The sequence below is a fragment of the Schistocerca serialis genome, chromosome 2 (assembly GCF_023864345.2).
Source record: "Schistocerca serialis cubense isolate TAMUIC-IGC-003099 chromosome 2, iqSchSeri2.2, whole genome shotgun sequence".
Lineage (NCBI taxonomy): Eukaryota > Metazoa > Arthropoda > Insecta > Orthoptera > Acrididae > Schistocerca > Schistocerca serialis.
This window is the reverse complement of record NC_064639.1, coordinates 545301565-545327271: the sequence shown is the minus strand read 5'-3', so window position 1 is coordinate 545327271 and position 25707 is coordinate 545301565. Positions and strand designations below refer to the sequence as shown.

Sequence of the window (25707 nt, the reverse complement as noted above, 5' to 3'; positions counted from 1 at the left end):
AGACTGCTTACTCCTGAGCCATAATGAGAACATAAATTTCAGTTTGATAAAATTAGGCACTCTGAATTTCAAATGCCTCCAGCTCACAAATATGTGGATTCTCTACCTGTACAAAATAGCCCTGTGTTATGGAACTATGCCCTGTCCTCAATGCTATGAATGTGACTCAAGTTCATCTGAGAGATGACAAACTGGTGTCCAGGATTGCCCTGTCAGTTTTATGACAAATTGTTTTCTGTCCCCAGCTACTTACTCTCTTATGAACACAATCTTTCTTCTCTAAAGTGAGGCACTAGCTTGCAGGAATATGGTACATTTTGGTACAATGACCACTTCACATGCCCTATTGGCCACCAAATCAGCTATTTATTCCCTGTATTTTTTCACTCTTGGTTCACCATAAAGGGAGAAGGGTATAAATAATGTTCCATTCACTAAGTGTTATGAAATTGTGATTAGCTATCTGGGTTTTTTGACTGTGTATTGGTCAGCTCTCAGAGACTGTCACACTTACTATCTTTGGCACCATGATGCTGTTATAAAAGCTAAGTTGCCATGCTGTTGTAGAGTCTCATTTACTTAAAAAAAGATAAAAAAGAATACAAATTAAATCCTGTGTAGCTCAACTTTCTCTGTACCTTATACGTCCTGGAATGTACATTTTCTGTCAGTAAGTTGTATAACTAATTTTGTACTCACCTTTGTTGATTTTTATTTGCCATTTATATGTGATGCAATCCACTGACAGAATGGCCCTGAAGTTATTTTGTAACTGCAAACTCCATCATGAGTGCTAATTAAAAAGTCATTTTTGCAAAATGTCCACTTTCTCTTGTTAAGAGATTTATATATTGCAGTTACAATTCAGAACACTTCAATTACAGATAGTTTGAAGACTTTTGTGTGGACATTGCTTGTATGTTAAAATCTAGCAATACCCTTTTAAGTCTAGATAACGAATGTCAATTTCAATTATTGTGATGTCACCATTATTGTCACTACCTTCTAGATCCCATGGCCCACAGTCCATTTCTGAGCTGCAGTGGTAGTGGCACAGAGTAATTGTGCAACTAGCAGGTGCTACAGTGTGCAGAAAGACAGCTCTTTTCACCTTGTCTTGCAAATGTATTGCATCCACCCAAGCTCAAGCACATGCACAGAAGAAACAAAAAGTCTGCACATAGTTTACAGGTTGAAGCTACCTACTCAATGAACTAGAAGACACTTGCCAAGGTCGTCAATTAGAGAAAGACGTGGTAACACATCACATTCCTCAAGTGATATGTTACACCACATTCCATTATTTTCCACATTCATGTCATAAGGGATTACACATGCATTATCACCTTTACACCACTCGGGAATGTTGAACAGATGAGGTACCCAAAGGGTTGCATAAGTTTTACTTTGTATCACAGACTTTTACTGCAACGATACAGATCTATGTGCAGATATTTTTTCTGATTCTTACAACCATGCTTGATCCAAGAATGTGCCATTGTCATGTACACCATAAATATACAAGCAAGACATCATTATACATCATTTGAACTGCAATTCATGTACAAGCAGCAGTCAAATGAAAATGAGACAAATGGAAAAAAAGTAATCACCATAATTGTCAATACATTTGCCCCACTGTGAGACAAGACAGTCGGTGTGTTCATGGGAAAAGTTTGTGGTTACCTGTGGAACCACGATTGTACCCAGGCATGCACCTCTTCGTCCAAAGCAAATCAGTGGCCACAAATGTCTTTCTTCAGTGCTCCAAATATATGGCTATCTCATGGGGACAGATCAGGTCTGTATGGAAGACGTGTGAGCGCTTCCAAGCAGAACTTCTGCATCGACTCAAAACAACCTTGGCAGTATTTTGGCAGGCATTATCGTGTGGCAGAATGATGCTGTTCATCAGCGTTCCTGTGCATTTGGACTTAATGGTGTGCTTCAGTTTTTGCAAAGTGTCCACATACCATTGTGCATTAATTGGGCCACTGTTTTCCAGAAAGTCAGTGAGCAGCAGACCATTGCAATCAAAGAAAAAGGTCATCATGACTTTCCTGGAGCTGGCATGCCTGTTGTTTTGATTGTGATGTAGAAGTTTCACTGAGGAGCCCTTACACGCCCTTCCCTTGCAATTTCCATATTTTTGGAGCTCTGATGACAGTCATTCGCAGCTGTCAATTTGCTTTTGACAAAGAGGAGCGCACACAGGTACAATTGTGGTCTGTAGGCAAACACAAACATTTTTCCATGAAGACATGGACTGTCTTGGCTAACAGGGGAGAAAAGTATTAACATTTGTGATAGTTAATTTTGAAATAAGAAACTTTTCCTTATTTTCTCCCATCTTTCTCATTTTCAATTGACTGTCCCTTATATGATCACAAATATAGTACTTCATAAATATAGCCTTTGTTCTGTATCTCCACTGTTTTGCTACTGTTATGCTACTTTTTTTTAAGTGAATGTATTCTCCCCAGTTATGCAATGAATGTGATGTGAACTAACCAACTGAAATATTATCAAGTGTTTCTAGCCCACTAGATTCTTTATAAAAACTTGTATTTTATTATTTTATGACTAAAAGAGCTGGAAATTATTCAGCCCACTATAGTTTATGGCAGTGTACTTGTTTTAGATTATATACTTTGGGATGTTTCCCACTGAATTTGAAGAATGTTCAGAGGGGAAGAAATTTCATGTAACAATTTTGATACTGTGGTGCCAAATTTGTGATCACTGACATGTTTATTTGGAGTACAGTTCTCCTCTCTGGATCATCTTTCTTCTTCCCTTGGACTTTATCTCCTGTGCAGTCTGGCCTGTGCAGATGAGAAAAATATTGCATATATAGGTTCAACAAGGTACCAAATATCTGAGGAATTTGTTTAAAGACATGCATGTGTTCTTTCAACTTATACAGCTCTGGAAACTCCCATGTACAATTGTCTGCAATTTAGCTTTGGCATTTACATAAAATGTTAACAAAATTATCAACAGCTCAGTGTCCACTCTCTAACAGGCTTTAGCACAGACTCTCCAGTAGAAACTCACTCTATTTTTTTATGACATAAGCCATTGTCTAGTCACGCTATTCTATGGAGTGCAGCATGTCTCAGATGCAGGGGTGCAGCTGCACACAATAACTGCCACATCAGCAGGTGCTCAAACTGCAGACTGCCCCCTTCTTGCCCCCACCCCCTTCTTGCAGAAACACTGCTTCTATCACACTTGTTAACATGCACAAACAGTACAAATTCTCCACATAATATGCATATTCAAAACTCCATAAAAGTAATAATAAAAATTAACTATATTTTTGGCGAACACCATTCGTTGGTACTATTAACATGTGCAACACATCGCTTCACAGAAATGGTATGTTACACGTCAGCTGGTATGTTGATACAGTAAATTACTTATTTATTTATTTGATTCATTTCATGGAGTATTACACAGTGTGCTGCAGAAAGTGGACAAAATGTGTTAATATTACATTGGGTACATTATGAGTCACAATACATTGAAACAAGTTTATATAAGATTTGCTTCACTGATCAGTACATGTTTCACACTCAACCATAACCAGCATGTTTACTATTTTAGGCATTCTTTTACAGAGTAAAAACAGTGACACAGCAACTAAGACTTGGAATATGTTCTTGCTGTATAACCACTGATCATGTAGATATTGAGTGGTAGGTAGGAACTTCTCACTACCTTCCGACCATCACCCTATTTCTATACTTACAGCACTATCCACGCCTTAGAATAGGTAGGCGATGACCAGCTTCCTGATGTTATAACTACAAATTAGCTACTCTCTCTCCCCCAAATAACCTACCTGCTTCCCTCTCCTCTGACAAGACCGCAGACCTTGTCATGATTGGTTGGACTGCATGCCTCAAAGATGCGGAAAGACAAACACTCATATTGTAAGTACAGCCATCTCATAGCCTTGCTATGTTGGTACTGTGAATCACTGAAAGCAAGGGTAATTGTAGGTCATTATTTCTCAAGGACATGCAGCTGTACTGTGTAGTTTAATGCTGGATGGCATTTTAATGGGACAAATATTTTGAAAGTAAAATAGTCCGTCGGGTGAGGACTACACAGGAGAATGTTGTCATCAGGAAAAACAAATCTTGAATCCTGTGAGTCAGCACTTAGAATGTTAGATACCTCAATCAAGTAGCTAGGTTAGAGATTTTATCTTTAAGTGGATAGGCTGAAGTTAGGTATAGTGGGAAGTAGGGAAGTGGGGTGGTAGGAAGAACACTACTTCTGGTCACGTGAGTATAGGGTTATCAGCACAACATCAAATAGAAGCAGTGCAGGGGTGCATCTGTCATGAGTTGAAAAATAGGTACACAGGTGAGCTATTAAGGACAGCAAATACATACATAAATACTTTTGAGTCACCATATGTTGCATGGTGGAGATTATATTATACCAAAGCAAGTCATTCCCTTTCCTTCTCCACTTGCAAATGGCTGCTTCTGTGGAAGCCCTAATTTTTCTTGCCTTGTCTTTGGATTCCTTATGTGAGATGTACATTGGTGGCAGTAGAGTCTTCTGAAGTCAGTCTCAAATGCTGGTTCTCTGTACTATCTCAATAGCATTTTACATAAAGAAAATTGTCTTCCCTCCAGGAATGCCCATAGTACGCAGGTTTTGATCAGATACCAGTAACATTTCTGGCACATACCTCTGAATAGCTTTGATGTCTTCCTTTTATTTGACATGGTGGGATCCCAAACACTCAAGCCGTATACCACTAATACTATATCCAAATATTACAGGATTGTAGCTCCTACTCATCTGCATTAACCCACATTTTATGTGGATAGAATATCTGTTTGGTGTGATGAATGGCAACTTCCTCTGAACAAGTCATCCTGTATCCTCCTACAGCCACTGTATGATGACAGTTTCCCATAGACTACAGCGTCATCAGCAAACAATCACAGACTGCTGCCTCAAGCCACTCAAATATCTGAGAACTTATTCTGCATGCTCAGACCTTCGTTAACAGCCTGCTGTTGGGCATTGTGTCAAATACTTTCCAGACTTCATCCACAATTTGCTGGAGTTTTTGCAAGAAAAGAACAAGCTGAGTATTATACCAGTGATGGCTCCTAAATCCATGCTGAATTGTGAACAGAAGCTTTTCTGTCTCAAGACGTATATTATATTCCAAGTTAGAATATGCGGTGTGGGGGAGTAGCCATGTATGTGAAAAACGGTATCCCATTTGAGTCAATTGATGTTTCAAAGTACTGCACTGAAAAGGTGTTTGAATGTTGTGCAGGTGTGGTTAAATTTAGTCGAGCTAAACTTCCTACTGTTGTTATTTATAAATCCCCAGACTCCGATTTCACAACATTTTTGCTAAAGCTAGAGGAGGTTCTTGGTTCACTTTATAGGAAATACAAAAAGTTAGTTATATGTGGTGACTTCAATATTAATTGTATAACTGATTGTGCAAGGAAAAGGATGCTGGTAGACCTCCTTAATTCATATAATCTTATGCAAACCGTATTCTTTCCAACGAGACTGCAAGGGAACAGTAGAACAACCATAGACAATATTTTTGTTCATTCGTCATTATTAGAAGGGCATTCTGTTAGCAAAAAGGTGAATGGCCTTTCAGATCATGATGCACAAATTTTAAGTCTAAAAGATTTTTGTGCTGCAACACATGTTAAATATAGTTACCAACTTTTTAGGAAAGCTGATCCAGTTGCTGTACAGACTTTTGTAAACCTTATCAAGGAACAAGAGTGGCAAGATGTTTATAGTGCTGATACAGTAGACGATAAATATAGTGCTTTCCTCAAGACTTTTCTCGTGCTCTTTGAAAGTTGCTTTCCATTAGAACGTTCAAAACAGGGTACTAGCACAAACAGGCAGCCTGGGTGGCTGACTAAAGGGATAAGAATATCTTGTAGAACAAAGTGGCAATTATATCAAAACGTTAGAAACAGTCAAAATCTAAATGCAGCAGCCCATTACAAACAGTATTGTAAGGTGCTTAAAAAAGTTATTAGGAAGGCAAAAAGTATGTGGTATGCAGATAGAATAGCTAAGTCTCAGGATAAAATTAAAACCATATGGTCAGTCGTAAAGGAAGTGGCTGGTCTGCAGAGACAGGTCGAGAATATAGAATCAGTGCGTAGTGGGGATGTCCGTGTTACTGATAAGTCGCATATATGTACAGTACTTAATAATCACTTTCTGAATATAGCAGGTGAACTAAATAGAAACCTAGTCCCAACAGGGAATCATATAGCGCTCTTAGAAAAATGTGTTCCAAGACTGTTACCTGAAATGCTCCTCCATGATACTGACAAGAGGGAGATTGAATTAATAATTAAATCACTAAAGACCAAGAACTCTCACGGATATGACGGGGTATCTAGCAGAATACTGAAGTATTGTTCCACATATGTTAGCTCAGTACTTAGCCATATCTGTAACTTTTCCTTTAGGAGTGGTCGGTTTCCTGACCGATTAAAGTACTCGGTAGTGAAGCCACTTTATAAAAAGGGAACAGGGATAATGTTGACAATTATAGACCTATTTCTATGCCATCGGTGTTTGCTAAAGTTATCAAGAGGGTTGTATATACAAGGTTACTGCAGCATTTAAATTCACATAATTTGCTGTCAAATGTACAGTTTGGTTTTAGAAATGGCTTAACAACTGAAAATGCTATATTCTCTTTTCTCTGGGAGGTTTTGGACGGATTAAATAAAAGGTTGCGAACGTTAGGTATTTTCTTTGATTTAACGAAGGCTTTTGACTGTGTTGACCACAAAATATTACTGCAGAAGTTGGAACATTATGGAGTAAGGGGAGTAGCTTACAATTGGTTCGCCTCCTACTTTAAGAACAGAAAGCAGAAGGTAATCCTCCACAATATTGAGAGTGGTAATGAAGTTCAGTCCAATGGGGCACTGTTAAATGGGGCGTTCCCCAAGGGTCGGTGCTGGGGCCACTGCTGTTTCTTATTTATATAAATGATATGCCTTCTAGTATTACAGGTGATTCAAAAATATTTCTGTTTGCTGATGACACCAGCTTGGTAGTGAAGGATCTTGTGTGTAATATTGAAACATTATCAAATAATGTAGTTCATTATATAAGTTCGTGGCTCGTGGAAAATAATTTGATGCTAAATCACAGTAAGACTCAGTTTTTACAGTTTCTAACTCACAATTCAACAAGAACTGACATTTTAATCAGACAGAATGGGCATGTTATAAGCGAGACGGAACAGTTCAAGTTCCTAGGCATACGGATAGATAGTAAGCTGTTGTGGAAAGCCCATGTTCAGGATCTTGTTCAGAAACTAAATGCCGCTTTATTTACCATTAGAACAGCATCTGAAATAAGTGACATTTCAACACGAAAAGTAGTATACTTCGCATATTTTCATACGCTTATGTCATATGGTATTATTTTTTGGGGTAATTCTTCTGATTCAAAAAGGGTATTTTTGGCTCAAAAACGGGCTGTTCGAGCTATGTATGGTGTAAGTTCGAAAACCTCTTGTCGACCCCTATTCAATAGTCTGGGAATTTTGACATTGCCCTCACAGTATGTATTTTCTTTAATGTCGTTTGTTGTTAGCAATATTAGCTTATTCCCAAGAGTTAGCAGCTTTCACTCAGTTAATACTAGGCAGAAATCAAATCTGCATGTGGAATGCACTTCCTTGACTCTTGTGCAGAAAGGAGTGCAGTATTCTGCTGCATCCATTTTCAATAAGCTACCACAAGAGCTCAAAAATCTTAGCAGTAGCCCAAACACTTTTAAGTCTAAACTGAAGAGTTTTCTCGTGGCTCACTCCTTCTATTCTGTCGAGGAGCTCCTGGAAGAGCTAAAAAATTAAGCAAATTCCAGTGTTACATTCTTGATTTTCTTTATTTAAACTAATGATTTGTCGCCTGAATATGTTTCTTATATTTCATTTTATCTGTTTCTACAATCGTGTTATAATTTCATGTATTGACTCATTCCATGACCATGGAGACTTCTCCTAAATGTGGTCCCACGGAACAACAAATAAATAAATAAATAAAATAAATAAATATGCTCAAGAATTCAGTAGCAAACTGATGGTAAGGATTTAAGTCTCTAATTTTGGGGGGTCCTTTCTTTTACTCTACTTATATATGGGAGTCCTTGCATTTTTTCAAGTTGCTTGAGACTTTGTGTTGGGTGAGAGTCGTGGTAAGTGCAAACTAAAGGGGTAACTGCTGGTATTAGGTGAAGGAGACTAGGTCTTTGACTAATGCAATGTAGTTAAATTTGATTATGGGACTGTAGGGATTGGTGGTGGTAGGATGTTTGTTTGCTGAAGCTTACTGTGATTTTGATAAGTAGTGGTATTACAAGACAGGAATGGTCAAAACAGTATTTCGGATAGCTTTTTGAGATGATACTTAAAAAGCTACTTCACTTACTGGATGGTTAAGTCTTCAGTCTGGGAGATAAAGTGGGGGATGTTTGGATTGCATAACAGAAGAATCTTGTGTATAGAGCAAGGATGCCTGTCGTGACTCCCTCTCTGTTACTCAAAGTTGTGGTTATTAGACATTAGAGCAAGTGTTGGAAGTTTTTGTGACAAAATTGCATTAGTTTTGGGGGACACATCTAAGTAAAATACTATTTCAGAAAAATGGTGGGAGATTTTGCTAGGAATGGCACTGATTTCTGAATTTAAGTATGTAGGTGGAGTGAGAGCCTACCAACAGGTTTAAGATGGGATGTCCTCACTCTCTCTCTCTCTCTCTCTCTCTCTCTCTCTGTGTGTGTGTGTGTGTGTGTGTGTGTGTGTGTGTGTGTGTGTGTGTGTGTGTTTTTCTACTGCTGTTGAGATCGAAACTATTTGTCACCAAATACTTGGAAAAAATTATATTCTTTTCATTTCTATCATTTTTGTTGTTATTAATATTTATTGTATTGCAATTATTATTGCTGCAATTGTTGGTGGTAAACATATTGGAATTCATAATAAATGAAAGATTGGTGCATTTAATACAGTGTAACAGAGCTTTTATTTACAGTAGATGGTGATCATTGTGTGAGACATTATCTTTTTCTTCTCTTTTGAAAGGAAAAACTGTTGAGACATTGCAGAGAATATTGTTGACAGCCTTAACGGATTGTGTCTATTACCAGCCTTCAGTTTTGCTCTTGGATGATCTGGATGCTATAGCCAGTGCTGTCCAGCTGGAGCACACAGAACACACTTTTTATGACAGGTACTTTTCACTAATTTTCCAGTAAATGAAGTATTACTAAACAAGAATACAACCAACAGACAACTTACATTGATTACACACTGCAGTGAAATGAAACGAGCAGTACTTTTAAATTTTTTTGAGATAAAAGTTTATAGCACTCTATGTTTGCAAAGCAATAGATGTGAACGTATTCTCTTACATACCCCAACTGTCCAAAAAGTTTGAGACTGGTTTTTTTTTTTTTTTTTTTAAAAAAAAGAAGGGGGGGGGGGGGGGGGGGGGGAAAGAGAGAAAAGTTAAGATGGTGGTTTTAATGCTTAGGATATTCTACATAGTTTTCCCCCTCTTGAGTTTTACTAGCATCATTGTCAGTCATTTTGGACATTAGTGTGAATTCTGTAATAAACAAGCAGTCTGTTCATTCATTCATTCATTCCTCATCTTCTGTAGATTCCACCAAGACACTGTACTGCTTTATGCTAGTGACACTTATGTCATCTAAATTTAATCAATGAAGGAAGCTGCTACTTTGGAAAAAGATGCTGCCTGGTCCTGTTTACTGTATAGCTGCTGTTCACCTTCTGTTAGTGGCTTCGTATTTCCTTGATTACAATGGTATTTTACAAAGTGAATATTTTTACATGTTATTTGCATAGGTTAATACTTGTCATACAGCTTTATAACAAACTCTATCACTTGCCATGCAGCTAACAAAACTTTTCAATCTGTGAGTCTGTATATTCAAGTGCCCTGTGGAAAAAGGGCTAATGAGGCATATTTTTAATTTTCTGTTGAACTGGTAGCCATTCCCAATTTCTCACTGTATGATAGATGGAAGCTTGTTGAATATCTAACCTCCAGAGTATGCTACATAACTCCATCCTGAACCCTGGACAAGGGGGCAAAGTCTACATGAAAATTATTTTTCTCTCTTATATTGTGACTGTGCATATCGCCGTACGTTGAACCTTGATTTTTATCATCAGCAGCAAAACACATTAAGGAGTAAATGTATTGGTAAATGAGTGTATTGATTCAAAGACCCTTAAAATGGTGCTAAAAGAGGTACAGTTATGTATTTTACAAAATATTCTCACTGTTCACTTCTGCTGAATAGGCACCATAGTTACTTTACATGCATCGCCCCAACAAATAATTCCACAAGACAACAGGGAGTGACAATGTGCTAAATAAGCCAACACTCTTGTCTTTAGGTGAGCACAATGAGAGATGCTTCTGAGGACGTAACATGCTGTATCCCTGATTCCAGGAGGGGAAAGTGCCCCAAGCCCCCCTTCCCCCTTTGAACACCTATGGAGTTACCATGTCTTCCTGTCCAGAGAAAAGCAACTCAGTTGTTCAAATATATGCACTAACTTTGAACTCTTAATATTTGTTTTTATAATGGTACAATAAAAATCATTTTAAAAAACCTATTTTCTGCAGTGTAATGCACAGAAACAGTTGCAGTGTCCTCCAACCAAAATGGATAAAATAATTTGTTTATATTGTTTTTTATTTAATTTCAGTGTACAACAAAGAGACAGTTAATATTTAAGATAGTTAAAATCAGTATTACATAAATGGGCAAGGGTGTTTTGGAGCTGATGGCAGAAAGTACACTACTTTTGCCAAAGCATATTCAAGAGTCTTGAGGTTACAGCATCCAGTCAGAGAATGAGGATACAAAACTGCACGTTATCTCAAACTGTTGGGGAAAAAATTAGCCAATTTGCCGATATTTCAAAGATGAGTTGTAAAATTCTAATAACCAACTTAGAGCGTAAAACAATGAAAACTGAGAGTTTTTGTGAAAGGAAATATTGACCAATATATATATAAACTGAAAGACAGACTCTAAGACAAACAATAGCATATTGAAGAATGTTCTTTTTCCCTTCTTGGTGCTCAACAGATAGGACAAGAAATGTGCTGCTTATGCTGAAGCATGAGGTTGACAACAACTGCGGAGTTACAAGACATCTCAGCAATGAAGTTTGGAATGTTACAGATAATAGTAGTGAGGATGTTTTGATGATTGAATATGAATTACATCACTGGTAAAAAATGCAGCAATGCAACTGAGTAAACTTATTTTTTAATGATGGAAATAATGTGTTAATGTGTTTAGCAGCACAGTACTTATTTCATAAAAGCTAAATGAGCAATTCATTTCAGAAGCAGTATGTGATACAGGTAATGTCTAACTTGCAAACACTTTAGGAATAAAGGACACCATTCATCAAATAGCAGAAGCATTGTTGTCTCCAAGCACACAAAAAAGAATGAATCTTTGTTAGCTTTTGTAAGAAATTCTGTGAGGAGCTATGGACTGGAATTGAAGTTGTCAGTTGGGAAGGGTAGAGGGAGAAAGAGGTGGGAAGCAGGAGGAGTTGTTGGTACAGGTGCCTAGCAATTAAAAGGGAGGAAGCAGGAAAGCAAGATATGACATTGAGAGGTAGGGGTGGCAGTTGTATGGGCAAGGCATGTGACACAAGGACACCAGAGCTGGTGAGGTGTGGCATGTGGTGAAGATGACATGGGGGTGTGGATTGGGAAGGGGTGACAGGATGGAGGAGGGAAACAACACACTACTGAGCACAACATGCTCTGGTTCAGTGGCTGCTTCACAGTCCATGATATCTGGATCCTTCCCACCAGCACCAGCTTTTCTGAACTACATAAATGGAAGTTACCCTTGCGACACGTACTTCACTCCTATAATCCTCTTGGCATTAATCTCTACCAATCCACTGTCCCCACAACATCTATCCAACAGCTTCCCTTCATCTATCCTGTCATCCCTTCCCAGTCTGTGTCCCCATGTCATCTTTATCATGTGCTGCACATCACTAGCTCTGGTGCACATGTGTTGTGTCCCTAGCCTGAGCACATGCCATCCCTCCTTCCCACATTCCTAGGCTACACACCTGATGTCTCTCTCAGTGTTTTTTTCTGTTATCCATTTGTCCCCAACCCATCCTCTTGGTTCCCATCTCTTTCTCCCTTTACCCACCAAACTTGACACAACCCCCACCCCAGTGCACCTGCCAAATTGCAGTTGTGGCAGTGTGTGTGTGTGTGTGTACATTCTGCCAGAACTTTCCTTATTATAATAATCTCCAACTTGGAATGAACAAAATATTTTAGAAGGACCACTGTAAATGTGTGTCTGTAAAGTGTACTGTCTTTGATATGGCCTATAAGTAGCTGGACTAATAATAAATCGATGATAACCACAAAAGAATACCACAATTTTTTTCATGATTGGATCCTTAACATGGATATTTTAGAAGGACCACTGTAAATGTGTGTCTGTAAAGTGTACTGTCTTTGATATGGCCTATAAGTAGCTGGACTAATAATAAATCGATGATAACCACAAAAGAATACCACAATTTTTTTCATGATTGGATCCTTTCATGTATTTGGAATTATGGAATATTCATTTTCATGTTATAATATTGAGGTTTTGGTATTATTCTGCATTCTCAGGGTGGAGCTGGTGAAGTCCAAATGAGAAATTGGAAATAAAATTTGATGATTGTCTTCTTAATATAGTGTCTAGTGATAGCAGCAGAATAAGAAACGATAGGAAAAGAGGTGGGAAAAGGAACTACTGCAGATAGTCATATTGGGTGTTGTAAATAGAATGAAACTACTACCTGTTCTTTCAGTGTTTAGTTTTAAGAGTATGCCAAGATACTCTTTGTGTAAAAAGTTAGCTAATAATTCTAAAGTAGTCTTTAGCAGTATATAGTTGAGGCAAATGAATTTCATTATCATTATTTCATTTCAGTTTCAGATGCTTCTAATTATTGGCTTTTACGCATATTACTTCATGGATAAGTTAACAACAGGGGTGAAAATCACACTACAATAGCTTTTGCAGGAACTGACTTGAATAAAAAGAGATGAACAACCCCTGCACAGGAAAGGAGGCATTTTCTATATTATAGGCATTCAGAAAATTTAGATACTCATTAACAGGATAAGGACCAGTTGTCTACACCAACTACAAAGACCTCACTTTTCGGATCACTAGTCAGCTGGAGCATAGGTACCTAATACAATAGGTTTTATTAATGCCAAACTTCAGTTTCAAGATATGATATCTGAAAGGAAGTGAGATTCGCTGATTATATTTTATTTTTAATTATTTATTTATCTGATTTTGTGGGACCAAGGAAGACAAAGCTACATGAGTCAGCTCATAGTTTACAGCCCGTTTTCTAATAAACTACTAAAGAAACTAAAAAATTAACAAAACATGAAAGAATATATGAATAAATAAAATTTTACAGAGAGAAGTTCTCTCCTAGTGCTATGAAGAACATCTGTCCAGAATAGTGCATGCCACATAGAAACATTTCAACTTAGATATAAAGACTGGAGGTTTATCACTCAATTATTTCAAGTTCTGGTGGAAGGCTGTTGAAACCGAAGTCTGCTGAATAGTGCACACCTATGTGTACTGTGCTCAAGAAAGTGTTACACAAGTATAAATTAATTTTCCATGTAGTGCTCAGTGAGTGAATGTTGCAGTTTCTTCTGAATGAGCCATTATTGTCAACAACAAATGCTATGATGGAGATATTTACTGGGACGGCAGAGACAAAATTCCAAGACACATGAACAACAGCCTACACAAAGCTCGCAAACTGACATCACAGATCTGTCTGACCAATCTTTTCTCAGCTGAGAATAAGTAAGAAGATAGCAGCATGTTTCAAGTTTTCTATCAGTGCTTTGTTCTCATCTATCATTAAGACTGCCAATAATGGGGAAAAACAGGGTTCACATTGTTGCATTTCTATAATAGCACACAATAAAATCATCATACCACCTGTTGTCAGAAAACGGATATGAAATTCAACTTTTTAACCATTTTTATTCTATGATTTAATCACCTTTATTAGTGATCAAAATAAATTCTTGCGTATGTATCATGCATTGTTTTCTCAGTTTGGACCATAACTTCAACTAGCAATTAGTATAACAGAATGCGTATTGTTGAGAATACTCTTCATGTTAATATGAAGATTGTGTCATTTGTAAGTATGACAAACCTCAGATGTAGCATTCTGTCAAATATACAAATGCAGAAATTCAGGAATCAGTCAACTGGATGAGACACATGTGGGTATGATTGATGCAATGTTCCTAACACAGTCGCATCATGGTCTGCACTTGAATGTTTCTAGTGTTACTTGCACAATTAATTTGCAAAAGCATTGAATGTAACCAAAACACTGTTCGTACACACTCTGTGATTTCCAATATTTTCACTTGGTATGTTTAAGATGATACATCTGTATGCCCCACAAATCTGGATATATTGCATGATTGAACTAGCTGTCCAAATGAAGACACTCAATGAGGCCTATTTTCAAACTCTTGTCCAGTGCTGATAATGCTGTCTCACACAACTATGCAGCATCTCCATGTCCTTCAGAGTGATCACTCAACGTTTGATGCTGGTCATGCCCCTTATATACCCTACCAAACTTGGTAACAACACTTAACACAAACAATGCTAATGCACTCTGGTGGCTGTTCTACCTATCACTTAGAATTGCAGGTCTAATCAGTTAACTACCTGCCAATGGTGTTACTTATGCAAAATTAAATTATCATCAGACCATGTCTCCCATGTTCTTCACCTTTTTTGTCAGACAGTGTAAATTCTCAAATTAATTACTGATTTGGCCACAATGGAATTTTTTAGCAGCAAAATTCAAGGTGAACCTTTGCTAACAGCATTACAAAGGCCCTAGGAAAAGTTCAAAACAGAATAAAGAAATTGACATAGTCCATCATGTATTAAAATACTGTTCTGTGTTACTGCAATGCTTTGTCCTGTGATTCTGTCACTGGATAGCCAGCAAGAAGGAAAGCTAGAGGACTATATATTGTAGATGAGTTAAAGAGATTTACATCAGTGAAGTGATGATAAAATTGGTTACAGGAGTGGCTAGTTGATACCACGATCAGTTTTTGGTGGGGATAGGAGAAATGATAAGAAAAATGACATGTAACATCCATTCTTCAACTTTACAACCTCCAATAAGCATGGTGTAGTAGTGACGCTCCCAAGTAGTTTGGTTCGTGAAGCGGGGATCATCTTTATTTCTTTTTCCTTCTTTTTTCCCAAGGTACTGTCAGCAGACTCAAGACTTATCCCAGTATCCATTCTCATAGTATTGTTATACCACTGCCATCCTTTCTTTTAATTGTGATACAATGGCAAATAGTGTAGTAGGATAATCGCTTCTCATGAAGGGCATTGAGGTATTTAACTGGGATGACAAGATTCTTTGAGGACTTTTTGGTGACCACGAGTCTCGAAATATGTAGCACCCTAAAAAACTGTTTATTTCTCAACTGTACGTTAATGTTTTTTGTGTGTTTTAATTAACAATGGCAACAAAAATCCAGGTGATTTTGTGAAGTCCAATGACAGTATTGTGTGATGGACTGGATAGGTTTACTTGATTACATGTAGTTTTTGTGTATGTGTGTAGGTAGTGAGAGAGAGCAAGATATGAAAAGTTCCATGAAGTTAAAATTGTATGTAGGTAGTAACAGGAAAAATTGATATTTTGAAGGTTGATCATGCATATTTTCTGGGTATTTTGGTCTAAGGGAGCTATGATCACTGGTGGCTCATTACAAAGTAATGATGTAATTATGATTTATTTGGCTTTGTTACCAGAATTATCTTTGTTCTGTGAAAATACACTCCTGGAAATGGAAAAAAGAACACATTGACACCGGTGTGTCAGACCCACCATACTTGCTCCGGACACTGCGAGAGGGCTGTACAAGCAATGATCACACGCACGGCACAGCGGACACACCAGGAACCGCGGTGTTGGCCGTCGAATGGCGCTAGCTGCGCAGCATTTGTGCACCGCCGCCGTCAGTGTCAGCCAGTTTGCCGTGGCATACGGAGCTCCATCGCAGTCTTTAACACTGGTAGCATGCCGCGACAGCGTGGACGTGAACCGTATGTGCAGTTGAAGGACTTTGAGCGAGGGCGTATAGTGGGCATGCGGGAGGCCGGGTGGACGTACCGCCGAATTGCTCAACACGTGGGGCGTGAGGTCTCCACAGTACATCGATGTTGTCGCCAGTGGTCGGTGGAAGGTGCACGTGCCCGTCGACCTGGGACCGGACCGCAGCGACGCACGGATGCACGCCAAGACCGTAGGATCCTACGCAGTGCCGTAGGGGACCGCACCGCCACTTCCCAGCAAATTAGGGACACTGTTGCTCCTGGGGTATCGGCGAGGACCATTCGCAACCGTCTCCATGAAGCTGGGCTACGGTCCCGCACACCGTTAGGCCGTCTTCCGCTCACGCCCCAACATCGTGCAGCCCGCCTCCAGTGGTGTCGCGACAGGCGTGAATGGAGGGACGAATGGAGACGTGTCGTCTTCAGCGATGAGAGTCGCTTCTGCCTTGGTGCCAATGATGGTCGTATGCGTGTTTGGCGCCGTGCAGGTGAGCGCCACAATCAGGACTGCATACGACCGAGGCACACAGGGCCAACACCCGGCATCATGGTGTGGGGAGCGATCTCCTACACTGGCCGTACACCACTGGTGATCGTCGAGGGGACACTGAATAGTGCACGGTACATCCAAACCGTCATCGAATCCATCGTTCTACCATTCCTAGACCGGCAAGGGAACTTGCTGTTCCAACAGGACAATGCACGTCCGCATGTATCCCGTGCCACCCAACGTGCTCTAGAAGGTGTAAGTCAACTACCCTGGCCAGCAAGATCTCCGGATCTGTCCCCCATTGAGCATGTTTGGGACTGGATGAAGCGTCGTCTCGCGTGGTCTGCACGTCCAGCACGAACACTGGTCCAACTGAGGCGCCAGGTGGAAATGGCATGGCAAGCCGTTCCACAGGACTACATCCAGCATCTCTACGATCGTCTCCATGGGAGAATAGCAGCCTGCATTGCTGCGAAAGGTGGATATACACTGTACTAGTGCCGACATTGTGCATGCTCTGTTGCCTGTGTCTATGTGCCTGTGGTTCTGTCAGTGTGATCATGTGATGTATCTGACCCCAGGAATGTGTCAATAAAGTTTCCCCTTCCTGGGACAATGAATTCACGGTGTTCTTATTTCAATTTCTAGGAGTGTATTTGCACAACATTGAAAAAGCTTGCAACACATTCTCTTCAAAACATAGTAACACAATAGGATTCAATTATTCATGGGGCCTATGTACAGTTGCATAACTACCGTGATGTGGTTGCCATCACTGTGGGAACAACTGAGCATAGCGCCTTTATGTCACTCTTCCAGTGCCTTCAGTGAACTCACATGTGAGGTCATATTGGACAACTCATCAGTTATTTCCATACTTCTGTGTATCACTATTGATGTACAACTGACACAGCCAGAAAAAAACAAACCTGAGACAGAACTAACTGGTACTGAATGCAGGCTTGAGTACCAAGTGTAAAGGAGACATTACTGCTGTCAACAGCATGAACTGTGACTGGATGAAACAAGTTTGTTCTTAAGTGAGACGTAAAGCACATCCTATTGACATTTGTGCTGCTGTGCGTATATTTTCATTGCAGTATTCATACAAGGGGTAAGCAATCAAATGAAATGTAATTATTAAACAATGGAAAATCCAGGATGTAATGTAACAATATTATGGAAAGGAAAGATGTGGTGCATCGGGTTCAAGCTACAGCTCTTCCATGAGAGATTAAATGAGGTGATGGTGGGCCCAGTTATCACTTATAGGAAAGTATGCTTGAAGACCATTATTTGTAATCGCGAAGCAATTACTGTGTGGTATCGTCAATATAAGGGTGCGAAGGGTAAATGAAGTGGGCTGCGGTGAGTCGGATATAAGCTACTGGTCTCCCAGAAGAGATACATTGAGGTGACTTTGCGCCCGGTTATCACATATAGGAAAGTGTGCTTGAAGGACACAATATTTAATCGCGATGCAATTTCTTTGGGGTATCATCAATATAAGGGTGTGAACCGTAATGTAATTTGGCTGCGTGCGTCGGATACAAGCTACTTGTCTCCCAGGACAGATTTAAGAGATGACTGTGGACCCAGTTACCACTTATATGAAAGTGTGCTTAAAGACCATAATATTTAATCGCGAAGTAATTTCTGTGTGCTATCGTCAATATAAGTGTGTGAAGGGTAAATTAAGTGGGCTGTGGAGTGTCAGATACAAGCTACTGGCCTCCCAGGAGAGATTCAATGATTTGACGGTGGGCCCAGTTATCACTCATACGAATGTATGCTTGAAGAACATAATATTTAATCTCGATGCCATTTCCGTGTGGTATCGTCAATATAAGGTTGCTACTCACCGTATTGTGGAGATGCTGTGTTGCAGATAGGCACAACAAAAAGACTGTCACAAATAAAGCTTTGGGCCAGTAAGGACTTCATCAAAAATAGACCCCCCCCCCCCCCCCCACACACACACACACATGCACACACATGACTGCAGTCCCAGCAACTGAAGCCACACTCCAAATTGTGGCTTCAGTTGCCTGAGAGAGAGGGGTGTATCATGTATTTTTGATGTAGGCGTTACTGGCCGAAAGCTTTATTTGTGACAGTCTTTTTGTTGTACTTATCTGTGACTCAGCATCTCTGCTATGTGGTGAGAATGTAATTATGGTGTACTGAGCCACAGAAGACCGCAGGTCCCTTATACCAAAATATTCAGAAAATTCCATGAACAGCCTTCGAAAGTTCAGTGTCATTGTGTTACACACTGTAAATATGGCAAATGTTCTCTTTTATTTACGTTAATTTAGATTTTTTTCTTTTATCTGCATGTACATACTGTGGGTGGCAAGTACTCTTGAAATAACACTTCTGGTACAGTTATCTAATTCAACCAAACATTTCCCTGTAGAGAGCAAAGTCAGCTTTTGGCCACCACAAGAGTATGTCTCTGGCAGTGATTGATTTGATGCAAGAGTTTTTTTCACAAGCACAAAGTGATTGACATGAAAACTTGTTATTGAATGAGGTAGTGCCATGGTTAGCAAATTGGACTTCCATTTTGGAGAGGGAGAGAGTTCAAATATCTACCCAACTGTCATAGTTTAATGTTTCCCTGTATCAGGCAAAGCAGATTCGCTAAGGCAAGGTTACATGTTTGAGCTCTGACATGTAAATATGTGAAAGGTGATGATGTGAAGTTGAAACTATGTTGAATACCACAGTGATTCACTAGGCATTGTCCTATTTTATGTGGTATGCTATTACATTCTCCAATTTTTGAACTGTTATGCCTAGTCAGTTATAAGGGGATCTACAGTTTAATGTGGACTCCAAGCCATGGTGTCACTCGACATTTTTCACATTAACAAACTGCTGTGAAAGATAGAAGGAACAATAACTGACAGAAGAAATCCCAGAACTGACTGGAAATTGAACTCTGGTTCCTTGGATCTGTAATTGACTGTTACCTACTGAGCCACGGGGCTACACTGTATATCATGAATTAGTGTTAAATAAGGTGACAAAATAGGAGACTTATTTGAAACACTGAGGCCGAGAGAGGGAAAACTTTCTAATTCAACAGGATTTCACTGAAAGAATACAACACACTGATCCTTTATAAATATTTGAAACTGCAAAAGTACCATATGTAGTTAGAAAAAGAGAAGTTATTTGTAAACACAACTGCAGAAAAGACATGCTCTTGAAAATTAAACCACAACTTTCAGCCATTCACATTAAGTTGAGTCACAAGAACTTCAGTTACCAAGTCAATCAATAGGGTTTTTGCATTCACTGTGGAGACCTTATAAATGTTGACTATTCCATGTATATTAGCAGAAATTGGTTCGAACTTTTTAATGATGGTGTAATAGGTTTTTGCACTCACTAGGATTTAGATTTCCAGCTCAAAAATTAAGAGTATTCATGAAGACATGCTACTTACAGATTTCCCTAATTGTTATTTAAATGTGACAATAGTCGAATATTTAGTGGAATGTTCAAAATAAGGCATTTATTTGAATAATGGAATAACTATTTATCATTCATTCACTAGGTAAACACTAATAAAAAAACTAAATTAGACATATTTCCTTATTAGTGAAAGTTATCGCTAGTCTTATTACATAAAAATTGCTGTTAATGCACAGTAAAACCTGGTTAATACCAAGCTACTGTTATCATTAATCAGCTATTGTTTAAAAGCATTAGCATTTTACTATTAATTTCACGTGTACCTGTAATAGCTTGTAAATGTATGGTACAAGATGAGTAAGACACCTCTCAAAGTTTTTTTTTTTTTTTTTTTTTTTTAAAAAGATAGCAACTAATCATGACATGAACTCATGAAGTATGGAAACTTTGTTCAGTAAGTATCACAGTACATCATAGAACATGGCACGTGTTGTAAATGCAACTGCAGGGGTTTTGAGAACATGTCCTCTTTCTAGTAAGTTACCTCCTGCAATGCAATTTTATTAGTCAACAAAAGTGTGAATTTTTATGTGGATCACACACTACTGCATCACAGTTAGGAATGTTCATTTTGTTATAGCTACTGCAAAATTTTACTGTAGGTTGCTGGCTTTGCTTGAAGATGTCTGTAATGTTCTATATTGATGTACTATACAAATGCCAGTTACTACTGTTGAGGATAAATTGAGAGCTTGACTTTTGATGGCAACGTAAGAATGCCCTAACAACCTATCCCAAGGTATTTGTGAAGCAGCTTGTCATTTCTTTTGTGTCCAGATTGTTTTTTTTTCTCTCTTACATGTTCCAGTTTATTGCATGATGTAGATAATTTAATTCACTGTTTTACTATTGTGCCATTGTAATAGTGGAACAAGAAGGAATAATAATAAAAATTAGTAAGTTGTGAAAGAAAATATGGGCTATAAGGGAAAGAAATAATTTTAAAAAATACAAATAAATAATCTGTTAAATATTATGAAATCAATTTGTTTTCCTGGATTGCCAAAATTAAGTTTTTTTAAAATGCCTTTGACTGTTTCAGAGTTGCTGAAATGTTCTGCATTACGTTATTGGACTTTCAGAAATACAATTATGTTGCTGTGATTGCTACAGCATTGGAACTGGGAAAACTTAACCCTGCCATTTCTGAGCCTGAGGGAAGACATATATTTAAAACAATTCTGGAAATTCCTGAGCTGAACAAGGTTGTTTATTTTTTAATATCTTATATACTAACTGGCTTTTTGGAAAGGGAAATAGGCTACGTAATGTATTGTCAATGATGGGGAGTGACTCCAATAAATAGACTATACAAAATGAACTCTGTAACCAAAGAAACATTGAAACTTCTTCGCAGATTAAAACTGTGTGCTGGACTGAGACTCGAACTCGGGACCTTTGCCTTTCGCGGATAAGTGCTCTACTGTATGAGCTACTCAAGCATGACTCGTGCCCTGTGAGGATGAGGTGTGAGTTATGCTTGGGTAGCTCAGATGGTAGAGCACACCCTGTGAGGACACTATGCCAAAGTAAGTTATGGGTCATTTATGAATGGCAAGAAAGTAAGATCTAGGTGACTGTAATGAGATTTCTTATAGCTGTGAGAGGCTGTGCCAGAGTAAACAGATCAAGAAACAGCAACATTAGGACAGAATTTAACATATTTGTGTAAGATCCAAAACTGAAGACAACAGAATAAAATGGAAGAAACATCTCAACAGAATGAACTGGCAGAAGACTACCTTACAGTCAGAAATTATAATCCAGTAGACCAAAGAAGTGTCTGAAGACAAAGGAAGAGATGGGCACTGTAGCAAGCAGGGGCCCAACACTTGAAGTGTGGAAGAGCAACAAATTGCACAGCAGTTCAATCTAACAAAATATATTTTATTTGTCAGTGATTCTTCTGGAGCATTTATAAGAATTTCCCGTAGAGAAAATTAACAAAGTCAAGACCAGCTGGCATCAATGAAACAAAATCATAGATAGGAACATTAGTGATAGTGAAACATTGAGTTAACTCCAGTGGTGTGCTCAGATAGCATAATTGTTAAGGCAACTGCTGGGCTGAAATATAAATATGCATTAATCACACCATATTTGTTACACTGTAGCTTCAGCATTTATGGCCAGTTTTAGATGATAACATTTAATGTCATTGCATCTTGATTGATTTCATTCCCACTGATCCATTCATTTCATTTCAGGAAAATAATTAAATTGGTTAATATGGGTGTTGTATCATGGAATGCAACTTGGATGTGGACAGACACGGGTTGTAAGAGAACTGGAAAAAAAAGTTGATGGGATTGATTTTAAAAGTGTAATGCAAAATGTGAGAGAGAAGTTGGTAGAGACAGCAGTGCTCATTCTTACATTTAATAGTCCAGTTTTTCCAATAACATATTAAGTCTTGCTCTACACTCATTGACACTGAAAAGGTTTGTGAGACATTCTGATTTGTGACCATTGAACCACCTACCACTCATAGATATTCATCGGAACTAGGTTTAAGGGCATCTATGTCTGGCTCAGTGGTTACTCAGATGTGTTCATTAGGAATTTAGTCAGGTAAACATAGGAGATCGCACAAACATCCTCATATCTTTGTAGTGTTCCTCAAACCATTATTACTCATCTCTGGGGCAGATGGCTGGTCCATTGCCTTTCTGTAAATACATGAAGTGTGCAGGTTAGTATAGTGAAGTAAGTGGATGGATGTGGGTTGCATTGAGCAGAGGAAGTAAGCTCTGCCCACCAACCCCCCAGAATTTGGCCCTGTCAAGGTGTGAGGGGGGTTGGGGGGTCAAGCTGCATTTACATCACATGGTGCTGGGACTACACTTCTGCTCACATATCAGTTTATGCTCAAAGCAGCACTCTATCTGCCACTGTATCAGCTGTCTGTGGCTGTGTGTCTACGAAAGTAAAAACTGAAACAGGTGTAAAAAAAGCTAACAATTGAAATTGAAGTTTATAGTTTCAGGTTGAGTAAAGGAGCTTGTTACTACTGGTTCTGTATCAGTTCTCATCGGCAATTTGGGATTAAAAAGAGCCAATAAAAAAACTTACATTGTGACAATAAAAAGAATGGTTACAATTTTGAACTTCATATTCTTCAACTTTGCAAGATTCATTATTACTAGTGCTACTGTTCAATTCAACAGCATTAATAATGATCTCGTCTGTTGGTCCTGTGCACTTCACTGTTTGTCTCATGGGCTAAGAGAGAAAGTGGAACAGCTCCTTTTCTTTATTTTTTTTCCCCCTTTTTGCGGCCCTGGTCACAACACTCTGTGACACCATATCAGTGGTGGATACATAAGGGAGGCACGCAGGGCGTGCATGCCAAGTTATCCAGTAGTTGTACTTTCCTATGTAGCACACGCGTTTTGTTGAAGAAAATATTTATCATTTAAAATTCAACATACTTTTGCCCTCACAACTACTGAAACATGACTGTAATGATCTGGCACATAAATTGAATCAGTGCTTAACTGAACTACTGTTCTTTGAAGAAGAATCACCCTTTGTGATTAAAAAGAAACTAATGGGAGAGATTCTTCTATACAAAAAAACAAGCATAAACACCCTTAATGATCATGATTCTGTTATGCAAGCATTGTCTGTTTGTACAAGATCTACTTTGCACGTGCTGTACAAAATATTTTCTTGTTTACCTGCATCTATTGCTACAGTAGAAAGTAGTTTTTCAACGTTGTGGAGTACAAAGACGTGGCTGAGGTCGACAGTGAAGGAAGACTGACTTAATGGCTTAGCCCTGTTGAACACTTACCCTGACATTGATTGTCCTATTGAAGATGTAATTAACTGATTTGCCAGGAAGAATAGGCACATAGAATTCATCATTTTAGGAAGAGAACCACAATTGTAACATTTTGATATCGTAAGATGACATTGTCTTGTATATGTGTATAATCACTTTAAATAAAACTTTCTTACTCTTTGCATGTGACTTGATTATATTTTATTATGGCAAAAGTAAAGGTAGCTCAAGATATCTTTAGCACCCCTCCTTAAGGTTTTTCTGTATTCGTCACTGCTATATATGCTCAACGCCTTAAAGTACTACCACTTGCCTCTCTCCAAGGAATGGAAAGTGCGCCTGGTGCTGCCCATGGTGGACAAGAAACCACTCTGTCAGTTATCAGTAGAGGTATTAATTCATGAGACACCAGAACATGACACAACAGCCACTTTGAAAATTTCTGGGTTACATCACTGGGCTTGGCAGTGGCCAGTCACAAAACATAATCAGGCTGATATTGACCAACTTCTGCAAATTCAAAACTAGGAAACTCTCATTCTTCTCTCTGTGAACATACCATACCTTCATTGCCTGCAAAGTATTTTGTTGGTGAGTGAAATGCATCCCCTCACATGGTATATTATGTCTCCACACCTTCCCAATGATGTGTAACAATGTTTACCACAGTTCATCACCTAAGGCAACCTTTTTTCATGCTGTAAGCAACGAATCATGATGGTCCTGTGTATGCGCTAATCTCTGTGCCTTGTGTAGTGTTGTGAGTGGTGTAACAAATGGTGTGGTGGCTTTCTTACACCAAAATCTGGTGAGGGTTGTTGCTGTCCAGTACTGAATTGACAAGTGTGTTAGAAGACTGTGGCCCTTGTTCCCACCACTACTATCCATTATATTCAGTGATGATATCTGTCACATTATGGACCACAACAGTTAACTTGGGTAGTGGCTGTTCTCTCGGGTCGACAAACTCACTGTAACCCTTTGACCCACTGGTGTGTAAAAAGCCCATTGTTTGTGTTAGCTTGAAGAATGAGTATTCTGTACTTCAGGCTCTCATTACCAGGCAGTGATCAGATGCAATGAAGTCACTTTTCTTGTCAATTCTACACTTAAAAATAGTGCCAACGGCCAGAACCAAGTCTTACATTGTACCATTCACATAATTTGTCAAACTATTTCATTATCCTTGGTGACAGGAATGCTCTCTCCACAACAAATTAGCTACCTGTAATGCAATTGCTCATGAGTATTTATATAACTCAGAATAAGACCTTATGGACTGCTTTAAATGCCATTGGCTTAACCAGAGGACTAAGCATATAAAGAAAATGCCTCCACATTATTCATCAAGAAACATACTTGCCTGTTTTCACAAGCATCCCTAGGTTGCTTGGGAAATCACTATTTGTAGCATTATTATTATTATTATTATTATTATTATTATTATTTATAATGTGGAATTATAGAAAACATACACACTGTTTATAGATTAATGTTAAAATTTGACAACCAGATTGCAACACTCAGTATCAATTTTTATGAACCTTTCAGATCACCTTTAAAAGCATGGAATGGGCAGTTTTGCAGTTTTGCTCCTCCACACCACAGTCACACACTGAACCCCATTTAATCAACATCCCATTTGAATGTAGTTAAGTATCAACTATTT

The 25707-nt window shown here is 38.6% G+C and overlaps 1 protein-coding gene across 3 annotated transcripts in view; it reads left to right on the top strand.

The window, feature by feature from the left end:
• The window catches only part of LOC126457520 (peroxisome biogenesis factor 1), a 385437-nt gene that overhangs the window by 115323 nt on the left and 244407 nt on the right, over nt 1-25707 (top strand). For all 3 annotated transcript variants that reach the window (XM_050093859.1, XM_050093858.1, XM_050093860.1), the window contains 2 exons: nt 9128-9275; nt 21294-21456. In XM_050093859.1, coding sequence (XP_049949816.1) covers nt 9128-9275; nt 21294-21456 — 311 coding nt within the window. The remainder of the gene's footprint in view (nt 1-9127; nt 9276-21293; nt 21457-25707) is intronic.